Genomic DNA, 20618 nt, shown 5'->3' on the forward strand with positions numbered 1-20618 from the left:
CGTTCATGCTCTGTCTCTCTCTGTCCCAAAAATAAATAAAAACGTTGAAATAAAATAAAATAAAATAAAATAAAATAAAATAAAATAAAATAAAATAGCAACCCATACCCAGCACTTTTGATAGCTCCTCATTGGCTCTTTTATCCCAGGGCACTTGTTACCTTCCGACATAATTCCATTACTTACTATGTTTACTGATTATTTTCTGTGTCCTCCTAGAATGTAAGCTCCAAAGTTGGCGGGGTGTGGGGAGGGTGGCGGATCTTGGTTTGTTCACAGATGTTCTTCTACAAGAGGCCCTGGAACACATAGAAGGCAGGGATGTGGACACAGATGAATCTGCGTCTTAAATTGAAGGGAAGGACACCAGCGTCGTGGACGCTCAGGGAGAGACAGTCTCCCGTAGCAAATGGTTTCCCATCAATGGCCAAACCTCCCTAGAGCGGGATTCAGCACCGGGCACCCCTGGACAGCTCTGGCAGCCAAGTCGTACCGGAACCATTCTTCTAGGGCTGGAGTTTCCCGCCGGAGGCACCTGCTTGCTGTACCTACCGCTCAGAAACAGGAAACTACTTTCCCATGCCGGTAGGAGAGGTGGCGGGGGTGGCGGGGTGGGGGGGGGTCCACAGGATGAGTGGCAACCACAGCGGCTAATGGACACGATGCACTCGGCCCGTGGCGCTCGGGGTAGCCAATGAGCAGCGGCGTGGGCGGGGCGTGGGCAGCCGCGCGCGGAGCCGGGGCCGGACAGGAGCACGGCTTGTGGGGTCGAGACCGCGCGGCGGTTGAGCGGCGGGAGGCGCCGGCGGGCGGGCGAGGGCCCGGCGGAGGTGCGTGCGGACAGGGGCCGGGGACCGGGGGCCTGGGGCTGGGTGCCAGGGCAGGGCGTTTCGGGGTCTGGCCGGCTCGGCCGCCCGTTAGCGGAGGCCCGGCTGCGGCCCCGAGGCTGGTTTCCCCCCCGATCGGCGAGGTCTGTCTGTAGTAATTAGCTTTCGAGTCCCCCGGGCAGAGCGCGAGTTGCTCCCTCCCGGGCGGAGCCCTCTCGGCCTCGGCCTCGCCCTCCCCGGGGCCCCCGCTGCAGCGCGGGCACACAAGAGACGCTCGGTGTGTAGTGAGTGAATGAATGAATGCGCCTGTGCTGTCCTGGTCCCACCCCCATCAGCCCCCGGGTTGAGAGCGCACAGCCCCCCTCCCCACCCGCACTGCACAGACCGGGGCATCTGGACACCCGGCAGGGATTTACGCGATGCCCGCCGTCGACCTGCCTGTGCACTGGGTGCTGCTGGGGGGCCCGCCTCCAGCAAGACAGGCTCTCTGCCCGCTCGGAGCTTGCAGCCCTGAGCAAGGGAGCGCATTCAGGGACTCTGAGTTACGCAGTTTCCCGTAGAACAAATAATGCCAGAACTTCACGCCAGGGAAGGGGAGGGAGAGGTCCCTCCATCCGGTGGCATCCGAGCTGAGACCTGAAGACCTCAGTGAAGTGGGGTGTGGGCAGTGAGAGCTGGGAGGTTAGGAGGAAACCAAGGGACAGAGGAGCAGCCAAGGGCCCTCGTACTAACAGTGACGCTTTCGAGTCCAGGGCGATATCTGCACCACTTGGGTTCGTGGAGTCCTGTAAAGAGGTCCACGTGCTTCATTCAGCTCACCTGTTTGCTTGCCAGTGGTTACTGAGCATCTGTTCTGCACCAGGACTCGCGGTGGGTACAAGGCATACAGTTTAGGGCACAGGTCCGCCAGGGGAGGCCCTTCCAAGGCATCCCGGAGGCAGTGACCAAAAAGACAAGACATCATCGGGAGGTCAGGGGGAAGATATGTTCCAGGATAAGAGAACAACCCATACAAAGGCCCTGAGGCAGGAACGGGCTAGGCATATTCAAGGCCCACAAAAGCCCATGTGGGGTGAGCGAAGCCGATGGTGCAGGGCCTTCTGTACAGGGTATGGTGCTTGGTTTCACGTACGGGCAGTGGGAAACCAGTGGAGCAGCACCACCCGATAGAACATTCTGCAGCAATGGAGATGTTCTCCGTGTGTGCTGTCCAGTATGGTGGCGACGGCACTTGTGTGGCTATTGGACACTTGCAGTATGACTGGTGTGACCGAGGAGCCGAATTTTGCCTTTCATTCATTTCTCCTTAGCTTAAATAGACGCACGTGGCCAGTGGCTCCCATACCGGACAGTGCAGCCGTGGATACTCCTGCGGAAGGCAGGGATGCGGGCCAGGCCTGGAATGGAGCAAGGTCCTGGGGGTGATGGGCTTGGTCACTAGAGCTGGGCAGGTGATCCAACAGCTGACGCGGTTGCCCCTGGCGTTCACAGCGGATGTCCCGAGGCATGAGCCCCCAGCCACGTGGCTGGGCCCAGTAGCACATCGTGGGACGGGAGTGTGCGCCCACACATGGTTTGGCCCTGCGGTGACCGGAGCAGCCTGGACCACCACCATGATGAAGTTGTTGGTGGCCAAAGTCCTCTGCATGGTGGGCGTGTTCTTCTTCATGCTGCTTGGCTCCCTGCTCCCGGTGAAGATCATCGAGACGGATTTTGAGAAGGCCAATCGCTCAAAAAAGATCCTCTCGCTCTGCAACACCTTTGGAGGCGGGGTCTTTCTGGCCACGTGCTTCAATGCCCTCCTGCCCGCCGTGAGGGAAAAGGTAAGGGGTCCCCGGGGGTAGGCGCCGCCCTTGGCACCTTATGGCCAAGGGTCACTGACGTTTTTTCACTAAAGCCACCAAGCTGGGTGGAGCCTTGACACTGTAAGAGTGACAGGAAATGGATTTGCTGTGTGACCGCGCATTGCTTGCTTCTCTTCTCTGGGCCTTGTCTGGTAAACAGGGGGTTTGAACTAGACACAGGGTTCCCCGCTGGCGAGCTCACCCGTTGCTACCTGAGCAGACTGCCCACCATGGCTACCATACACTTTGTCCTGAAGCTGGCAGTTTGGGCCTCTCTTCAACACCTGTATCGGTTAGCTGCTGCCGCCTAACAAGTCACAACAGACTTAGCATCTTAACCGGATACGTGTTTATTATCACAATTTTTGTGGGGCTGGAGTCTGGACACCACGTAGCTGGGTCCCCTGCTCCGGGCTCTCTCAGACAGCGTTCCGGGTATCCGTGGGCTGTGTTCTCACCTCAGGGTTTGAGGAGACGGGTCGGTTTCTGAGTTCATGTGGTGGTAAGGCAAGTTCAGCCCTTCCCGGTTGTCAGACCCAGGGGCCTACTTTCTCCCCGGCTGCTGGCGGAGGATGGCCCTCAGGCCCTGGCCACGTGGGCCTCCCCAACACTGCCGCATGTTTCATCAGCAGGCCACAGCCGGTGCCTGCCTCTTGGGCGTCCAGAGCCGTGAGTTGACACGTTTCTGTGGCCTTCCGCTGCTAACCTCGTGCTCCTTTGTTCACAGTGTGGGAGACTCACACAGTCAGCGTCCAGGGGGGATAAAATCTCAGAGTCCTCAGGCCCAGACTGCTGTGATGGTGCATGTGGCCCTTCCATGGTCCTCCCAGAGCCACTGCATGCCGCATGCCTGCCCGCACCTGAGCCTTGGCGGGCCAGGTCCCTCCCCTGCGGCCCCTGGCCAGCCTCAGCTGGCACGGTCACCCTGCAGAGAGCAGTGCTGCACACTGTGGCTTTTGCGTCTGCCTTGTCTTCCTCGATCTGATCTGATCCGTGTTCATCCCTGGGGTGGGGGGTTAGTGCTCCCCACGTGCTGGTGTCTCCCCAGGTGTAGCACACGCAGGCCTCTGTGAGATGTTTGGCAAATGAATGAAGCGGCTTCTCTACAAAACACGGCCTCTGCGGCAGCGGGGGTTCCCCTGTGGGGGACGACTCTCCCGCCAGGAGACACTGAGTGATGGCAGGTCACTGGGTCAGGGGGTCTCACCTGGGCGTCCTACCCCCAGGGTTACTGGATGATGTCTGGAGACATCTGAGGTCATCACGACTGGCGGAGCTCCTGGCATCAGGTGGGTGGGGCCAGGGATGCTGTTCAACACCCTCTCCCACCTCCCTCTGGTGCCCAGAACGGCCCCCGGACAGAGAATGACCTGGCCCCAATGCCAGCACTACCCGTCACAAGTCGTGACGACCAAAATGTCCTCAGACTTTGCAGGTGTGCCCTGGGGCAGGATAGCCCCCAGTGTGTGTGTGTGTGTGTGTGTGTGTGTGTGTGTGTGTGTCTGTGTGTCTGTGTGTGTCTGTGTGTGTTCCCGGGCTGTCACGAAGGCTGTGACAGAAAAGAAAGGGGTGCCACGAGCATAGTTTGGAGCGCCTGGCTCAGGTGGAGCCCTCGGGAATTGCGTGTGCACGTGAGCATTGTGCAGCCGTGAGTGAAAGTGGAGGGGGAGCGGTCCAGACGGCCGACAGCTCACCCTGCAGCCCCCAGGCCGGACCAGCGTGGAGTACACACACACACCCTCGTGAGCAGGGGCCACCCGACCCAGCTGTGAGGAGTGGCAGCCTGTTTGTAGGCCTGTCTAGTCACGTTTCAGTGACTTAAAATGAAACACGGTTCAACATGCCCGTCCTTGGCCGCACCAGCCACGCCTAAGGTCCACATGGGCCACGCGCAGCTAGTGACTTCCGTATCGGTATCAGCACAGACAGAAAGCCTTTCTGTCACTGGAAAGCTCTACTGGACGGGGCCAGCTCGAGGCATCTGCGGGGGTGCAGGTGGATGTCTGAGGAGTCTCCCTCGTTCCCAGCTTGTCCACCCAGGAGGTCGGGGTGCCTTGTGCAAGCAAACCCCACGCAGGCCCCAGGGCTGCAAAGGCCAGTTGCTGTGACCGTGATGGAGGCCAGAAGGCTGAGATCACCGTGTCAGCAGGGCTGGGTCCTTCTGAGACCGTGAGGGAGAATCTGTCCTGTGCCCTTTCCCTGCTTCTGGAGGTTTGTTGGCAATCCTTGGCATTCCTTGACTTGTAGGTACATCACCCCAGTCTCATGCCCGTCTCCCCGTGTCTCTGTGTGTCCTTTCCTTTTGTGTCTCATAAGGACACTGTTGCTGGACTTAGAGCCCGCCCTGATTTAGGATGATCTCGTCTCAAGATCCTGATGCGTGAGTTTCCTGGGGCTGCCGTAGCCGTGTGCCACAGCTCAAACCATGAGCATTTACTCTTGGTCAGTGGGGAGGCTGGAAGTCCGAGACCAAGATGCCGGCAGGCCTGGGTCCCTCGCAGGCCTCTCTCCTTCCTGCCTCTTCATGTGGTGGTCCCGTGTCTTTCCTGTGCCTGTAAGGACTCCAGTCCTGTCGGCTCAGGGCCCACCCTAACAGCCTCACTGTCACTGAATCGCCTCTCTCCAAGTAGGGTTAGTTTGGAGATTCTGCGGGCTGGGAACCTTTAAGATATGAATCTCTCCACCGGGAGCACCTTAATTACATCTGCAAAGACCCTTCTTCCAGAGAAGGTCACGTTCTGAGGTTCCACGTGCACGTATCTTTAGGGACCACGGTTCAGCCCGCGGCAGCACAATTAACGTTATTGGGCCGATTTAGTAGATGTCACGTAAAGCCTCACAACCCCCTTTGTAATAGGGTTATTTTTATGTTGTTGTTGCTGTTTTTTCCAAATCCACCAAAGGGTGAGTCCACCTTCCCCCGTTTTTAGCCTCTTGTGTGAACGGGGGGCTTCTGTGCTTTGCTAGCTGATCAGTGAGATCTGGAAACCCTGTTGTGTTGGTGGCGAGTGTCCAGGCCTCCCGCCTCTGAACCCCTCTCCCCCTTCTCCTCCCTCACACATCCTCCGCTCCAGCTCCAGAAGGTTCTGAGTCTTGGGCACATCAGCACCGACTACCCGCTGGCCGAGACCATCGTGATGCTGGGCTTCTTCATGACCGTCTTCTTGGAGCAGCTCATCCTGACGTTCCGCAAGGAGAAGCCGTCCTTCATCGATCTGGAGACCTTCAACGCCGGCTCGGACGCTGGCAGCGACTCGGAGTACGAGAGCCCCTTCATGGGGGGCACGCGGGGCCATGCACTCTACGCGGAGCCCCACCCCCACGCACACGGGCTCAGCGTCCAGGAGCTGTCGCGCTCCAGCCCGCTGAGGCTCCTCAGCCTGGTGTTTGCCCTGTCGGCGCACTCCATCTTCGAGGGCCTGGCCCTGGGCCTGCAGGAGGATGGCGAGAAGGTGGTGAGCCTGTTCGTGGGGGTGGCCGTCCACGAGACGCTGGTGGCTGTGGCCCTGGGCATCAGCATGGCCAGGTGCTCCATGGCCCTGAGGGACGCGGCCAAGCTGGCCGTCACCGTGAGCGCCATGATTCCCCTGGGCATCGGCATCGGCCTGGGCATCGAGAGCGCACAGGGTGTGCCCAGTAGCGTGGCCTCGGTGCTGCTGCAGGGCCTGGCGGGCGGCACGTTCCTCTTCGTCACCTTCTTTGAGATCCTGGCGAAGGAGCTGGAGGAGAACAGTGACCGTCTGCTCAAAGTCCTCTTCCTGGTGCTGGGTTACGCTGTCCTGGCCGGCATGGTCTTCCTCAAGTGGTGAACTGCCCACCGCCCGCCCGCCGGACACAGGCGGTCCCCCAGCCCCCCCGTCCCCCAGGCGGGGGCGCTCAGGCCCCGGGCTTCCGCCTGTGCATGGAGGGGCTGCGCCCCAGATCCTATGCCCCGAGCCCGAGGCACCGCGACCACTTTTAAAAATACTGCTCTTATAATTACTTACCAAAGCTGTGTGGCCATGTCGTCCTCTGGCATCGGGATCTGAGGACTCGCACAGGCGCTGGGGCCCGGGCACCCAGAGGGGGTCGGGCTGGGACCCTCCCCTCCCCCGCACACTCCCACCTGTGTACAGGACAGGAATATGGCCTATCTGAGCCGCTGAGCCCAGTCGGAGGCTTGAGACTTGCGTCCTCTGCTCCCAGCTGGCTCTGTTCCTAACAGAGGAGCCCGCCAGCCTGGAGCGTCTGACCCGGGATCACAGGGCAGCTCTAACTCCTGCCACCTGACGCCGTGCCTCCTGGGAGACGGGCAGGGTCCTGGGCACCTCAGGACTCCCCTCCTCCCTGCCTTCCTGCGTGCCCCCTCCCACACACCCTTGGTGGGCCAGGTGAGCGTGTGGGTTCTTTAAGGGAACAGAGGCCCATGGACCCGAGAGATGCGCAGGTGGGGCCAGGGGCCAGCGTGGTTGGTTGGTTGTCAGTCCTGTCCCCGGAGTGAGACAGACTTCCGTGGGCTATGGGGGCAGGGCCACACGCCATTCACCTTGCCCGACGCACAGACACATGAAGCCAGCACCTGCCTTGGGTGAGTGTGGGGCTGGTGCCAACCCTGGGCGTCGGCTCCGTGGCAACCTGTTGTCTCAGAAGCCCAGAGCCGTGCCTCTGAAAACGGAGTCAGGGGTGACAGCCTTTCCCAGCGGATTCCACGTGTCTGGCTTGAAGCCACCAGAGGTGCTACAGGAGGGAGGGCGGGCCCGTGGCCAGGCCGGGTGCTGGTGGCCTCAGCCTCGCAAGCTCCGTCACGGGCACTCGGGCCTCCTCACTTGGCCGCTCAGCTGCAGGCACGCGGGCCCTGGAGCGCGCCTTCCCAGGACCCTGGATCTCCACCCTGCGCCCCTCACGGCCGGCAGCCCTACCCGCCCCCCCCCCCCCCCCCCCCCCCCGCTCAGCAGATCAAGCCCTGGCAAGCACAGGCCCCTTCTGCCCCGGGACGTGAACTGCCTGCCCAAGGGTGGGTGGGTGGGTGGGTGGGCGCGCCCGCACCCCGGGGGCTGCCTGCTGCCACCGCTCAGCCCCTCCCAGCACAAGGCCCGAGGGGACACCTGTGCCATGGCCCTGGCCCCCTTGAGTTTTGTCACAAGAGGCGGGGGGAGTGGGGATGTGTGTCCGAGCCCCCCCACTTGTGCTCTGCCTGCCCCCACCTTGTCATGTGAACTGTCCCATTGCTAGAAACTTCTTTTCTTCTGGGGCCCCATCTCTGAACCCCACACGGCCCGCCCTGTCCCTGTGCTGGGACGATGACCGCCATGGGGGTGGGGGCCTCCACCCTCCTTTCCACGGTGGCCTAAACCCAGTGTTGGCAGCCTCTGCTGCCACACTTCACCCCACCCCGGAACTGGAAGTTTCCACCCATTTGGCCTTCTCCCCAGGGGTGGGGAGGCGGGTGTCTGTGGAGCCACCAGGTTCTGTAGCCCACCTTCACCTGGACGGAGGAAGTCTGCTCCGGGGTCTCAGCTTTGTATCCCCCATCACTGCCGAAAGCACACACACAACAGGGTCTCCCCTCCTGCCAGCCATCAGCTCCATGGAGTGGCCCTGGGGACACCACAGCCTGACTGCCCATGTCCCCCCGCCGAGCCCATGGAGGTCCCCAAGGCCATGTTGTCCCCCTCACCCTGAGCCAGCTTCCTGACCAGCCAACCCAGGAAGGGCACCGTCACGCCAGCCAGGAACCTTGGGGTGTGGAAAGACCCGGGTGTCCCTCTGTGGGCCCCAGGCCAGCCACCCTGGTCCCCAGCATCCTAACCCTCTCCATCTGCTGGGCCATGGCCACTCCTGGCTGACCTGCTCTCCCTACGGTCCCACCAGCCCCAGCAAAGCTGCTTCAAGGACCCCGGAGCCCCGAGAAGTGTGAGGGGGCTATGTGGGAAGAGCGGACACAGACTGCCACAGCAGCCCCCCAAGGCCACTCCCGGCCACCCCTCCTGTCTTCTGTGGTCAGCGGAGCCAGGATCAGCCCTGGGACCTGCTTATGGAAGCTGCCACGGTCGGCCAGCCGTGAGGGGTGACAGTGTCTTAGCTTTGGTCAGCTTTCCCCGCGTGGGGTGAGGAGCAGACCGTCCCCACGTCAAGGTCGGAAGAGTGGCTGTTTTGCCCTCTGACGGAGGCCCTGGAGAAGCAGCACTCACTCCTGAGCTTCCCTGGCCCCTGGTGGCCCTGTCCCCCCACCAGCTCTAACACAAGAGCACTGCCACTTGCTGACAGGAGCTTTGTCTTGAACAAGACTGGATTGCTCACCACCTGGCCCAGGATCAGCCCCCCTACGAGACTGGACGTCAGCCGCAAAAGGCCATCGCTATGCAACTTTGTCATATTGAGGGAAGGTCGGTGGAGATTCCTGCCTCCTGGGGGTCTTTCTCAGTAAGGGGGTGACCCCCTAGGGCGCACCAGGCAGTGTCTGGGGACATCTATGTTTGCCACATGGGGGTGTCCTGGCACCCAGTGGGTGGGGCCGGGGTGCCACTCAGCCCCCACAGTGCCCTGGACACCCCCGCAGAGGATGCCCCCACTGGGCTGAATGTCCTTGGTGCAGACAGGGAGAGATGCTGCTTTGAGTCACGGGAAGTGATGGTGAGTTGTGCGTAGAGGCCAGTTAGCCATGAGATCCTGTGTGCGTGTGCGAAAGAGGGAGGCGCACACCTGCTGACAGACAGCGTAGCACACTCGGCCGGGACTGGAGGCGCTGCCGTCACGGCGTGGACGTGAGTGCCCAGACCGCACACCCTGCTTTCTGTCGTAAATAACCGCAGCCTCAGCTCAGAGCACCGGGCACCAACCTTGTCTGCGTGGACTTGGCAGGGTCGGGGCCGCCCCCGGCCACCTGATTGGCCCTGACCCGGCAGGTTCCTGGATGGGCAGGATTGGGGGGGTGCCCTGGGCTGGGGGCACCATTCAGAGCTCTGCCAGGAGGAGAGTTACCTCCAACCGGGCTCCGGTCGTCGGCCAAGCCCACTGGAGCGTTTGCCTCCGCCAGGAAGTCCCTGGCCCCACCCTCAGCCCTCTGAGGTCTGCTGTGCGTAGGGGCTCACGGCACAGGCGACAGCTGGATGGAGTCACCCAGATTCCCCTCCCTCATCTGGAGACAGGAGGAAATTACGAGGCGGCACCCAGGCCTCGTGGATTGAATCAACCTTAATAGTAGCGTGTCAAGGCTTCTGTTGTCTGCTGTTTGTGTCTCTGGTGCAGAAGTTATTAGTGTGGGGCGGGGACGGGCAGCACCGGTTCCCGGCCGGTGTCTTTCCAGCCCCCAAGACAGGCAGTGGATGGGATGGTGCCTCCACGGATGGTGTCAGACCTCCCCTGGCCACTAGCTCTGGACCCTCGGCCCTGTCAGGAAGAGGGAGGCACGCGTCCCACCTGGCCCAGCCTGCGCCCGCCCTGAACCATGCACCAGCTTGTGGACAAAGCCAGTGACCAACCTTTCTGACCTTCCCAGCGCCTCCTGCAGGCGGAGAGGGGTCCACTATAGGCCACGGGTGTCATTCCAGAGGACCCTGGAACTGTTCTCTGGGCGGTCAGGTGCTGAAGCCACACTAGGCCGAAGCAGGGAGAAGCCCTTCCGTGTCCTGTCACCCCAGAGGCCTCTGTAGCTCCCGGGGCAGGGACCGCTGGCCTGGCTGGCTGCGGTGTCCCGACTGCAGGCTGTGATCGCGGGCTGCCCACCCTGGCTGGACAGATGGGCAGTTCAGAGCTCCCACTTCCACAGCGCACGGGAGGCATGACCAAAGTAAACTGCTCCACAGCTGGTGGGGCCTCTCCCTCAAGGGACCGGCCGGGCCTCCCTCTGACCCCTTGGGCTGATGGCCTAGAACACTGTCTCCATCTCGGCACCATAGACATTTGGGACGGTCTTGCCCAGTGCGGGGTGGGGCTGCCGGACTTGCATCTCTGCCAAGCCCCCCGGTTATGCTGGTCTGGGGACACGTTTGGAATCCATTGCCCTCTGGGCTCTCTCCCCCAGAACTGCCGACACAGGACTGTCCTGGGCACTGTGCAGGGGCGGGGGGGGGGGAGGGAGGGAGCAGCATCCCCAGCCCCCGCCCACGTGACGCCAGGAGTACCCCAATTGTGGCGACTACAGATGTTCCCAGACACGGCCCCGTGTCCCCTGGGAGCAGACTCACCCAAGGGTGAGGCCCACCACCCTGGGACGCATAGCAGCTCACCTAGTGAGGGGACAGATGACACCCACGTGCAGTGCAGTATCAGGTGACAATGACAGAAAAAGCAAAGCGAAGGGAGAGAGACAAGGAAAATGGAAACAATGTTAGCAACATGGTCCGAGAGGAAATCTCTACGAGCCACTCGAGTCCCAAGAAGATGGGGAAAGAACTTTTCCAGTGGGGGGGGGGGGGGGTGGGGAGGTGGGCAGGCTGTGCAAAGGCCATGAGGTCTCTGGGAGTCGTGGCCCTTTTTTCTGACTGACCACAGCCACCCTGGCATCACAGGGCTTTATCCTGCCAGTGCAAAGACTTCAGTGACCCCATACTTGGGGAGGAACCCCAGGCTGCCTGCACTGGCCCGCCAGGTGGCTTTGGTGAGGAACCATCCTCTTTCAGCCGGGGCTGGGGTCCAGCTCCTGCAGAGACTGACTGGCAGGAATTCGGGCTCGGGAGGGCCAGCCCATTCATTTTTCAAGGCAAACTGAGTTTTGACAAATGATTTTCTTCTTTTCAAATGTTGACACCAAACTTAAAAAAAACAAACAAAAAAGCCTTTGTGGGGCAAACTGCATCTGTTAGAGGCTGTGTGACCCTCAGCCTCTGCTTTGCCCACCTAATTGCATTAATCCTGGGAGCACAGAGCCAGAGAATGCATCTCAGCCACCTTCCTCCCCCCACGGTACCGCCGGGAGTGGGGGGCGGGGGGGGGGGAGGGGATGAGCATTGGGACAGGGACAATTCCCAGGGGCGGCCAGGCCAGGCCAGGTGCTGGGACTTTGCAGGTGAACGCTTGTCCATTGCAGCGGAGAGGGCTTCTGCAGGACAGGGATGGCCAGCCAGGGACAGCAAGAAGTCTGGGTGGCGGCTTCAGAGCTGGAGGGACTCGAGTTCCAGCCCCAGCCGGCCTCTTGCCAGCACATACCCACGCTCACAAAGGCCAGGGCCCCCCGGCCGGCCGTAGGCAAGGGTCACGGCTATCCTAGTTTGGGGTGCTCCGATGGCGATTTGGGCCCCCATGCCCTGGGGAGAGCAGGGAGGGGACTCGGGCCTGTCCTCCCCCAGCTCACAAGGCCAAGAGCCTGGCCTGGGAGCTATAAATAGCCACAGAGTGGAGCTGCTGGCTGCGCCCACGCTCCTACGCATGAGTCAGCCTGCCCTGGCCTGGGCAGGCACCCGGAGGAGCCAGAGAGCTGGCCAGAGGCTGGAGGCCCAAGCCCAGTGTGGGCCGGTCGCTCAGGAGACCACGGCAGGCAGGCCATTGGAGTGGAAGGGAGCGGGGCTGTCGCCGCGGGGTACCCATGTGCCTGGCAGCCCCACGTAGGCAGACGTCATCCAGATCACTCCCTGCAGCCCTGAGAGACAACAGTGATCTTCATTCGCAGATGAGGAAACTGAGGCTCAGAGGGGCGCTTGGCTGGGACATGGCAACCCAGACCAAAAGTTCTTACCTATCTGCCGACCGGGCTGTCTTCATCTCTGGTTGAGGGCACCCCAAGATGAGGGGCTGGGGCCAGATCACGCTCTGAGGTGCCCCAACAGGACAGGAGGGAAGTGTCCCCGGGGAACAGCTCCAAGCAGCCCCCAGGGACCAGGAGGAGCGCTCAGGCCAGGCCTCAGAGGAACTTGGACGCCAGGCTGAGAAGCTGGCGAAGGGAGCCACAGGCAGCATTAGAGTATTAGAGGCCCTTGTTGGAAGCTGGGCATTCAATGCCCGGGAGGAAGGAGGGTTGGAGGGGTGATCCTGGGAGACCAGGAAGGAGACAGGTGAGAGAGGCCCGCAGATGAGGGTCTGGAGGGTCTGGATCGGGGAGAAATGGGGGCCTCTGAGCCCCAGAAGCAGGACGAACCTCAGCCCAGCCTCTGTGGGAGCCAGGTGGCTCTGAGGGACAGTGAAACAGTGGCCACGTTTCGAAGGGGAGCAGGAAGCATCCACCTCAGTCAGAGCCATGGAGACGATGAGTCAATGAGGATCCAGAAGCCAAAAGCCCGAGGGGCCTGTAGGCTCCAGCCGACCATCTGCTCACACACCTCATGATGGGGAGCTCACCACCTATCAAACACCATTTACCCTCCCACTGTTCTGGCCCCAGAGAGTCCCTTCTCGTGGGACCTTGGTGTCGACCTTCCCATCAAGGGGCACCTTCCTCTAACGGGCTTTTTGGAGCCTGGGGCTGTCATGCCCCCCCTTAGCCCGGCTGCTGCACCTGACAGTCCTGTCTCCGAGATGAGCCTCTGCCCTCCGTCCTGTTTTTCAGGAGCTGTCTTGTTGCCTTAAACCGGACACACGGACACCGAACGCACAGGCACTTCAGAAAGGCAAACATTTATTCCCAGCGACAACTACCAGAGGAAGATAGACGTTTCCGACAACAAAGCCACCAACCCGGCTCCGAAGCCCCCTTTGTTCACCCCTCCATTCAAATGGGCCCCCGGTCTTACAGCTGCCATCCCCCCGGGGTGGGCTGCACTTAGGGGCACCGACCCAGACCTAGCGCGGTCTTCACTTCCTCTCTCGCTCCCCTCTGCGGCCCCTGCCGGGGCGAAGCCCCTCAGGTGGGGGCGGGGTCTCCAGGTACATTCCCACTGCCCCCCAGCTGCTGCCTCAGACATCTCCTGGTCGGAGATGCCGTCTTCATCCCAGCAACAGCCCCACTCTAGTGTGGGGCCTCACCAACCCACCCCCGCCCCCGCCGGCCCCTTCTGCTCCCCCAGCCCCTCACGTGCACTTCTGCCAACGGCCCCCTCCCTTTGCTCGCCGGGTGACCTCGACTCTGTCCGGCTCTTGCCCAGCTCCTGGCTCCGGGGTGACCCTGGGGCGCAGGGGCCCCCCGGAGGCAGACCCCACCCCACGGCGCCACCGCGGCCCGGCGGCTCCCCGGTGCGCCGGCAGGGGCGCGTGTGCGCGGGGCGGGGGTCGGCGCGGCGGTGACCTTGGCCGGGCGCGGGTCCCCGGGGAGGGGCGGAGCGCGGCGCCCGGCGGGCGGGGACGGGCGGGGACGGGCGCGGCGGCGGCGGCGGCGGCGGCGGCGGCGGCTCGGGCGGGCGGGCGGCGGGCGCGCGGGGGGCGGCGGCGCCCGAGCGGACACGAGCCGGCCAGCAGCAGCCGCGGCGGCGCCGCAGGACGAGCGCCCAGGTAGGCGGCCGGGGCGGGGGGCCGGGGCGCCGGGCCCCGCCGCCCCCCACGCGCGCGCCCCTCCTTTGTCCGAGCCCCACCCTCCCGGCCGCGGGGCCGGGCCCTCCTCCTCCCGGCGGCCCCCCCACCGGAGCCCCCTCCCCAAATCCGAGGGGCCCTGGCCCTCGGCGCGCCCACCTTGGACAGCTCCCCCTCCGCGCCCTCCCGCCCCCGCGGTACTTGCCGGGCGCCCCTGGGCCAAGCCGGCCCCTCCCCCAGGTCCAGCGCGGGCCCCCTCTCTGGGTGGGTCGGTCCCGCTCAGTCAGAGCCCCCTCCGCGCGGGGCCAGTTGGGCCCTGGGCCCGTCTTCCCGCGGAGCACCGGCTCGGCTTCCCGCCCCTCGCCCGGGAGCCGAACCAAGCCCCTCGCCCGGGAGCCCCTCCCCTGGTCGGGCCCTTCCCCCACCACTGAGATCCTCCGCTGGCCAAGGGGAGCCCCGTGGGCCGGTCCCCTGAGTGTGCCTCCCCTCCCTCAGGCCCCCTGTCATCCAACCCCTAGGTCCCTAAGCCAGACCCCTCCCCCCCATTTGGTTGAGCCCTGCTGCGTGTGTGTGTGTGTGTGTGTGTGTGTGTGTGTGTGTGTGTGTGTGTCCTATGCCCTCCCCTGGGCCCCGGCCTGTTCTCCTGGCCCCAGGAGTGTTGGGGAGGGCTGCCTTGCACAGGAGGAGGTCTATGTAGCCAACCAGGGCCCAGTTCAAATCCTGCTCTGATCTGTGACCTTGAGCTAGTCCCCCCCCACCCCTGGAGCCTCCTGCCGTGCCCCCTACCCCCACCCGGCAGGAGGAGGAAGAGGGTGAGATTCAAACAGCACAAGGTAGGTGCCTGGCATGGGTTATTGAATGGGGGCTCCTACTCCGGGGTCGCAGGGCCCTTTCTAGAGGACACCATGCTGGGGGGCCTGGAGTCCTGCCAGGGGGTCTGCACCCGGAGCAGGACAAGGGTGGTCTGGGTCTCCCAGCCAGTCATGGCGGTGCCTGGCTGCACACTCACGTGCCCACTTCTCTGGGTGCCCACCCAGGGAAGGGCAGTGCCTGCCGAGCTGGCCGGTGCCCCTCGCCACCCCCTTCCCCCGCCGCCGGCTCCCAATGGTGAGAATTGCTATGCACATCACCACCATGCCTGTCCGGTCTACTAGGAGGTAGTACTGGGAAGCCTGTAGAGGCAGGCCTGGCACGTAAGTGGGGTATGTGTCTGCTGTTACTTTTATCGTTCTGTCTCTGGCGAACCTGGTACCTGTGATCCTTCAGAACCTGCCCTGAGCCCTGGTGATGGACAGTTATGACTGCCCATCTTTACCGGGAGCCCCCGTGTGCCGGGAGCCTGGCTATGGGCTTTATCCGGCTCCCACAGTGCTCGCCCCAGCAACCTGTGGAGCAGGCAGCGTGCCTGCTCCCATTCACGGAGGACAAAACCACGGCTTGGGGGCCCCAGCTGACCTTCCCGGGTTCTCACCACCTGGTCTTACACCCCTACACACCCGAGGGAGGTGACTTGGTCCAGTTGCGATCTTATGTCTCCTCTCTCCCACTGTGGACCTACTTCGGTACTCAGGGACCCTCAGAGACGGCTGGGAAGAAAGAAGGGAAGGGGTGTCCTGCTTTTCCTAAGTAAGGACACGGGCTGGGGACAGGCCTTCTGCTATTCCCCCCCCCCCCAGCCCAGGGCTCTCCCCCCACCTCCATCCTTTCAGGGATTGTTGTGCTGTGTGAGCTCCTGAGGCCACTGGACCTCTCTGACTACAGGTGCAGAGAGAGATGATAGGGGGATGCCCTTTCAGGAGGTTCTGTTCCTACAGACAACAGCAGACCCGAACCGGAGGCCAGGACAGGCCAGACTATCCTCTGGGTGCAGAGTGCAGGAAGGGGGGACCTTTCTCTCTGGGCTCAGTTTAGTTTTCCCACCTCCAGTCTGGGCTGCTCTCAGAAATCAGGGCCACGATTTGCAAGATTGTGACTCTTGGACCTCCAGCATCAGGATCGCACTTACGGGATAAGAGAGGGGAGCGGCTTTACAGTGCAAGTTCCCTGGGCCACTAGGTTTGTCACTTCCGGGCCCAAGCGGACAGGCCTGTTAAAGACACGCGGTTCCCGTGAGCTTCAGGGACCTCTAGGCTGGGGGAAGGGCAGGGAGCCTGTGGTTGTCGGAGAGAGGCACCCGTTCACCCACTTCACAGAAGAGGACACTGAGGCTCAGGGTCACAGAGCCAGGTCTGCTGGCTTCTGAGAACTCCCGGTCGTACTAGGAAGGGAAGGAGAAGCCAGGGCAGCCTGGGGGAGGGGGACGTGCAGGTGGGGAAAGAAGTTTGTGCACCGCACGCCGCATCCCTGCACCTCTTCCAGCCCAGCGTCCCCTGGGAGGGAGCTTGGGCCCCAGGTTGTGTCGGGGCTGGGAAGCAAGCAAAGGAGGCTGGCTCCAAGCCTGCCTGCAGGGTAGAGTTGCCAAGTCAGCCAGATCAACCAGAGGGCCTTCCCAGGATGCGGGAGAAGCGCCGTCTCCTCTGAGAAGCTGCCCCTTGTACTGTATCACCTCACCCCCAGGGGCCCAGAGCTGTCCCCCCTCCCGCCTGGGGCCTTTTGTGCCTGACACTCCTCTCTGTGCAGGGTCGGTCTGGGGTTCTAGCAGCTGGCACGAGCCCTCCCGGCCCTGACCCCCACCCAGCGCGTGGAAGATGCCTGAACAGAGCAACGACTACCGAGTGGTGGTGTTCGGGGCGGGCGGCGTGGGCAAGAGCTCGCTGGTGCTTCGCTTCGTCAAGGGCACGTTCCGGGACACCTACATCCCCACCATCGAGGACACCTACCGGCAGGTGATCAGCTGCGACAAGAGCGTATGCACGCTGCAGATCACCGACACCACGGGCAGCCACCAGTTCCCGGCCATGCAGCGGCTGTCCATCTCCAAGGGCCACGCCTTCATCCTGGTCTACTCCATCACCAGCAAGCAGTCGCTGGAGGAGCTGGGGCCCATCTACAAGCTCATCGTGCAGATCAAGGGCAGCGTAGAGGACATCCCCGTCATGCTGGTGGGGAACAAGTGCGATGAGACACAGCGGGAGGTGGACACCCGCGAGGCCCAGGCCGTGGCCCAGGAGTGGAAGTGCGCCTTCATGGAGACGTCGGCCAAGATGAACTACAACGTCAAGGAGCTTTTCCAGGAGCTGCTGACGCTGGAGACGCGCCGAAACATGAGCCTGAACATCGACGGCAAGCGCTCCAGTAAACAGAAGAGGACAGACCGCGTCAAGGGCAAATGCGTCCTCATGTGAGCCCGGGACGCCTGCCACCAGCCGGTCCAAGCCTCTCCCAAAGCCCCTGCTCCTGCTCCTCCTCCTCCTCCAGCCCTCCGCTCCCGTCCCTCCATCCTCCCCGCCATCCCCCCCTTCTCCTTCTCTCTCCCTCTCATCTCTCTTCTTCCCTTCCTTCATCCAACACCTCTGCGGGGGGGGGGGGGGGGGCGGGAACCGAGGCCCCAGTGAGCCCACGGCAGGTCTGGGGCTCCAACCTGGCTCTGCCGCACGGCTCTGCCTTCCCTCCTTCTCTGCCCCCCAGCCCTGTCTGCACCCCCCAAAGCCAAGTGCTGGAGGTGGCCCCCTGGATCCGCACATGAGAAAATGGGGAAGCTGCCCGTCCCCGCTGAGCCTGAGGACGCCAGGTCTCCCCTGTCTCTGCCCATCTCTGTCTCTTTCCCTAGGGTGCCCCGAGCCAGACCTGTGTCTCCCCCATTAGATCACTGTGACCTTGCTGGGGGCGGGGGGGAGAGTTGAAATGCACATGGACCTCAGAGTTCGGTTCCTCCTTTTTGGTGTTTAACGTACACTGCCCCTGCTCCATCCTTTGTGACTTCTGGCCTGTGCCCCCACCCCAGGTCCCAGATCAGTCCTCACCTCTGTCCCCACAGCCCCGGTTCGGGGGTGGGGGCGGGGGGCGGGGGAGGCTTGCAGGATGGGTCTCAGGCCACCAGGCAATAACCACAGAGCCTGCGACAGCACCCCGCCAGCCTGGAGTCCCACTGCTCGCCCAGCCTGAGGTGAGGCTGGGGTGCAGGCAGGGGAGGCCTAGGACTGGCCCATGGCCACAGCACAACCCAACGGGACTGTCCAGCGTGAATATGGAGGGTGTCCCCAGACAACGGCCCACAGACTGGCACAGTGTGTCACCACCGAGCCTCAGGCAGGGGGACATGGGGTGCTGGGGAGGCGGTACCCGGGGCCCCATCCAGGGGCAGGCGGCTGGACCCAGCACCAGCAGGATCTGAGGGGGCTCAAGGCAGAGTCTGTCTCCCACCAGCTGTGCCCCAGAGAGAGGGGGTCTGTCCAGGAAGACGTGTCTCCTGGGGTCAGGGCTTTACCTCCACCAGGAGATTCTGAGTGCTCCAGACTGTCTAGATAACGCCACACTCATGGGACCCCGTGGGACTGTGTCTGACAAGCCATGAAGTGGGCTGTAGGCCTGGGGGGGGCGGTGCAGTGACCATGGGTGGTGCATTTGTGCAACTTGGCGTGGACAGGCAGATGGCTTGTGTCTACGCGTACACTCGTGTGTGTTTGTGTGTGTGTGTGTGTGTGGCTGTCATTCGGGTAGGGTGTTACTGTGATAGTCTGTGTATGTAATGATGGTGTAGGCAACACGTAGGGGTGGGCGGTGCAATCGTCCATAGGAGTGGATATTTGTGTTGGTGGGAACCTTTGTACCAGCGTAAGTGTGATTGTAAGTGACCGTATTTGGGGGAGCGGGGGACGTGGCTCATAGGACAGTGTCTGTAAACCGTTTCATTCTGCCTGAGGAACACGAGGCCTGTCTGACTTTGTAGCAAGGTGGCTCTCGGCTCGAACTCTGTATCAGTCAGATGATGCTGCCTAACAAACACATGGCCACAGATCAGCAACTTGAAACAACACACGTTTATCACCTCCATCCCTGTGGGTCAGGAGCCTGGGGGTGGCTCACCTCGTCTCCTACTCGGGACCTCACGAGGCTGCGATCGGAGCACGGGCTGGCTGCAGTCTCATCTGAAGGCTGAGTGGGGAACCGTGCGCTCCCAAGCTCACGCGGCTGTTGGCAACATTCAGTCTTCTGCTGTCGCGGGACCAAGGGGCTCAGAGGCTCGCTGGACGACAGCCAGAGCCACCCTCGGCTCCTCGCCACATGGGTCTCAACCTGGGGTTGCTGGCAGCGTTGGGACTGACCTGTGTGTGTGTGCGCACGTGTGAGAGAGAAAGGCCCTGTGGCTGGACAGTCGTGCGACCACGTGGGGACTGTTCGTGTCCATCTTGGTAGCAGTGTGTTTGACTTTCCCTGTGTCCGTGTGACTCCACAGATGTTTACTGAGCACACCGTGTAGAGAGGGAGGGAGTGTGTGTGTGCATGTGTGTGTCACCACCTGGCACGTGGACGGGCCCTTGGAAGAGCTGGCAGTGTCCTGCCTGGGCACAGCTGGGCTCCTCCATCCTGTGGCGGGTCCAGGGCCCAACAGCATCTGGTGATGCTCCCCCCACCCGCACCCTGGGAGCTTCTCCTGGGCCTTGCCGGGCAGGTGTCTGCAGCCCTTTCTCAGGGACACACCCTGATAGCACAATCTCCCTGAGACCCCGCCCACCTCCAGGCCTTTCCCACCCCAGGCACTGGTTCCCTGGGGAGAGGGATCCTGCAGCAGGTGGGGTAGGAGCCTACGCTTGCTGCTGGCCCTTCCTGCCTGGGCATCCCTTGTCCTGGGGACCGTGCCAGGTCATGCTTGCTGTGGTTCCACCCCTGCACCTTCTCCCCTCCCCCCCCCGCATGTGGGTGCCCCCTGCCCCCCATTGTGGGGTCTGTGTAGCATTTGCTCTAGAAATAGTCTTCCTGCAATAAAGAAGTGGATCCTGCATTCCCCATCAGTATTCTTTCTTTGCGGGGCGGGGGGAGAGGCAGCCCTGCAAAAGATGAGAAACGTAAAGGATGGGGGCAAGTGATGAGGAGGAAGTGAGGGATGAAGGATGGAGGAGGTGGGGGATGGGGGTGAAGGGTGGGGACAAAGGAAGGGGCTGTGGGAAGAGGTCGAACGTTTGCCACGAAGACAGTTCAGCATTCCCCCCGGGGGCCCCCCCCCCACAAGAGACCTCACAGGCGCTGCTGGAGCCCGTCCTCACCGCAGCCACTTGCGAGGAACGAGGAGGTGCATCGAGCCGCCTTTCACACGGGGAGGAATCCGCGGGGCCCCAGCTTCCCCATCTGCTAAACGTTGGCTTGGGGCAGAGTTTGCAAACTTCCGAGCAGGGGCAAGATGAGGGTGAGAAGACTGAGGCACTCGCTAGGAGCACAGAACTTGAGTGGGGGATGCCAAGAACTCAGCCATGGAGATACATATGTCAAAGCAGTGTTTAATGCAAAGGAAACCGTGGTGAAAACATACCGATGTTTTAAATAAAGACAGGATCTGTCAGGGCCTGGGAGAAGCAAAGCTCCTGGCTGGTCCAAGTGCAACGTCAGATCTTGTCTTTCCTAAAATTTGGGTATTTTGTTCTTCCTGGATCATTTCTGCATTTATTTTGAATTTTTAAAATATTGCAGTAGCATAGTATTTATCTTGATAGCAGGG

The 20618-nt window shown here is 62.2% G+C and overlaps 2 protein-coding genes across 6 annotated transcripts; both read left to right on the forward strand.

Annotated features, from left to right (window-relative positions):
- Positions 1–334: 334 nt before the first annotated feature.
- SLC39A3 (solute carrier family 39 member 3) lies at positions 335–9851 on the forward strand. Of its 4 annotated transcripts, none has more exons than XM_086699587.1 (4): positions 691–830; positions 1580–1697; positions 2319–2650; positions 5746–9851. In XM_086699587.1, the coding sequence occupies exons 3-4, from the start codon at positions 2441–2443 to the stop codon at positions 6478–6480; spliced, it is 945 nt and encodes a 314-aa protein (XP_086555713.1). In that variant the 5' UTR covers positions 691–830; positions 1580–1697; positions 2319–2440; the 3' UTR covers positions 6481–9851. The 4 variants fall into 4 exon arrangements, with proteins under 4 accessions (XP_086555715.1, XP_086555712.1, XP_086555713.1 ...); XM_086699588.1 differs by having other exon boundaries at positions 719–830; positions 1562–1697; XM_086699589.1 differs by lacking the exons at positions 691–830; positions 1580–1697 and adding an exon at positions 335–585.
- Positions 9852–13889: 4038 nt separating this feature from the next.
- DIRAS1 (DIRAS family GTPase 1) lies at positions 13890–19907 on the forward strand. Of its 2 annotated transcripts, none has more exons than XM_086699590.1 (2): positions 13890–14008; positions 16646–19907. In XM_086699590.1, the coding sequence occupies exon 2, from the start codon at positions 16714–16716 to the stop codon at positions 17308–17310; it is 597 nt and encodes a 198-aa protein (XP_086555716.1). In that variant the 5' UTR covers positions 13890–14008; positions 16646–16713; the 3' UTR covers positions 17311–19907. The 2 variants fall into 2 exon arrangements, with proteins under 2 accessions (XP_086555716.1, XP_086555717.1); XM_086699591.1 differs by lacking the exon at positions 13890–14008 and adding an exon at positions 14072–14859.
- The last annotated feature ends 711 nt before the right edge of the window (positions 19908–20618 follow it).

Source organism: Puma concolor, chromosome A2 (genome assembly GCF_028749965.1).
Source record: "Puma concolor isolate L17-30 chromosome A2, mPumCon1.1.hap2, whole genome shotgun sequence".
NCBI classification, from domain to species: domain Eukaryota; kingdom Metazoa; phylum Chordata; class Mammalia; order Carnivora; family Felidae; genus Puma; species Puma concolor.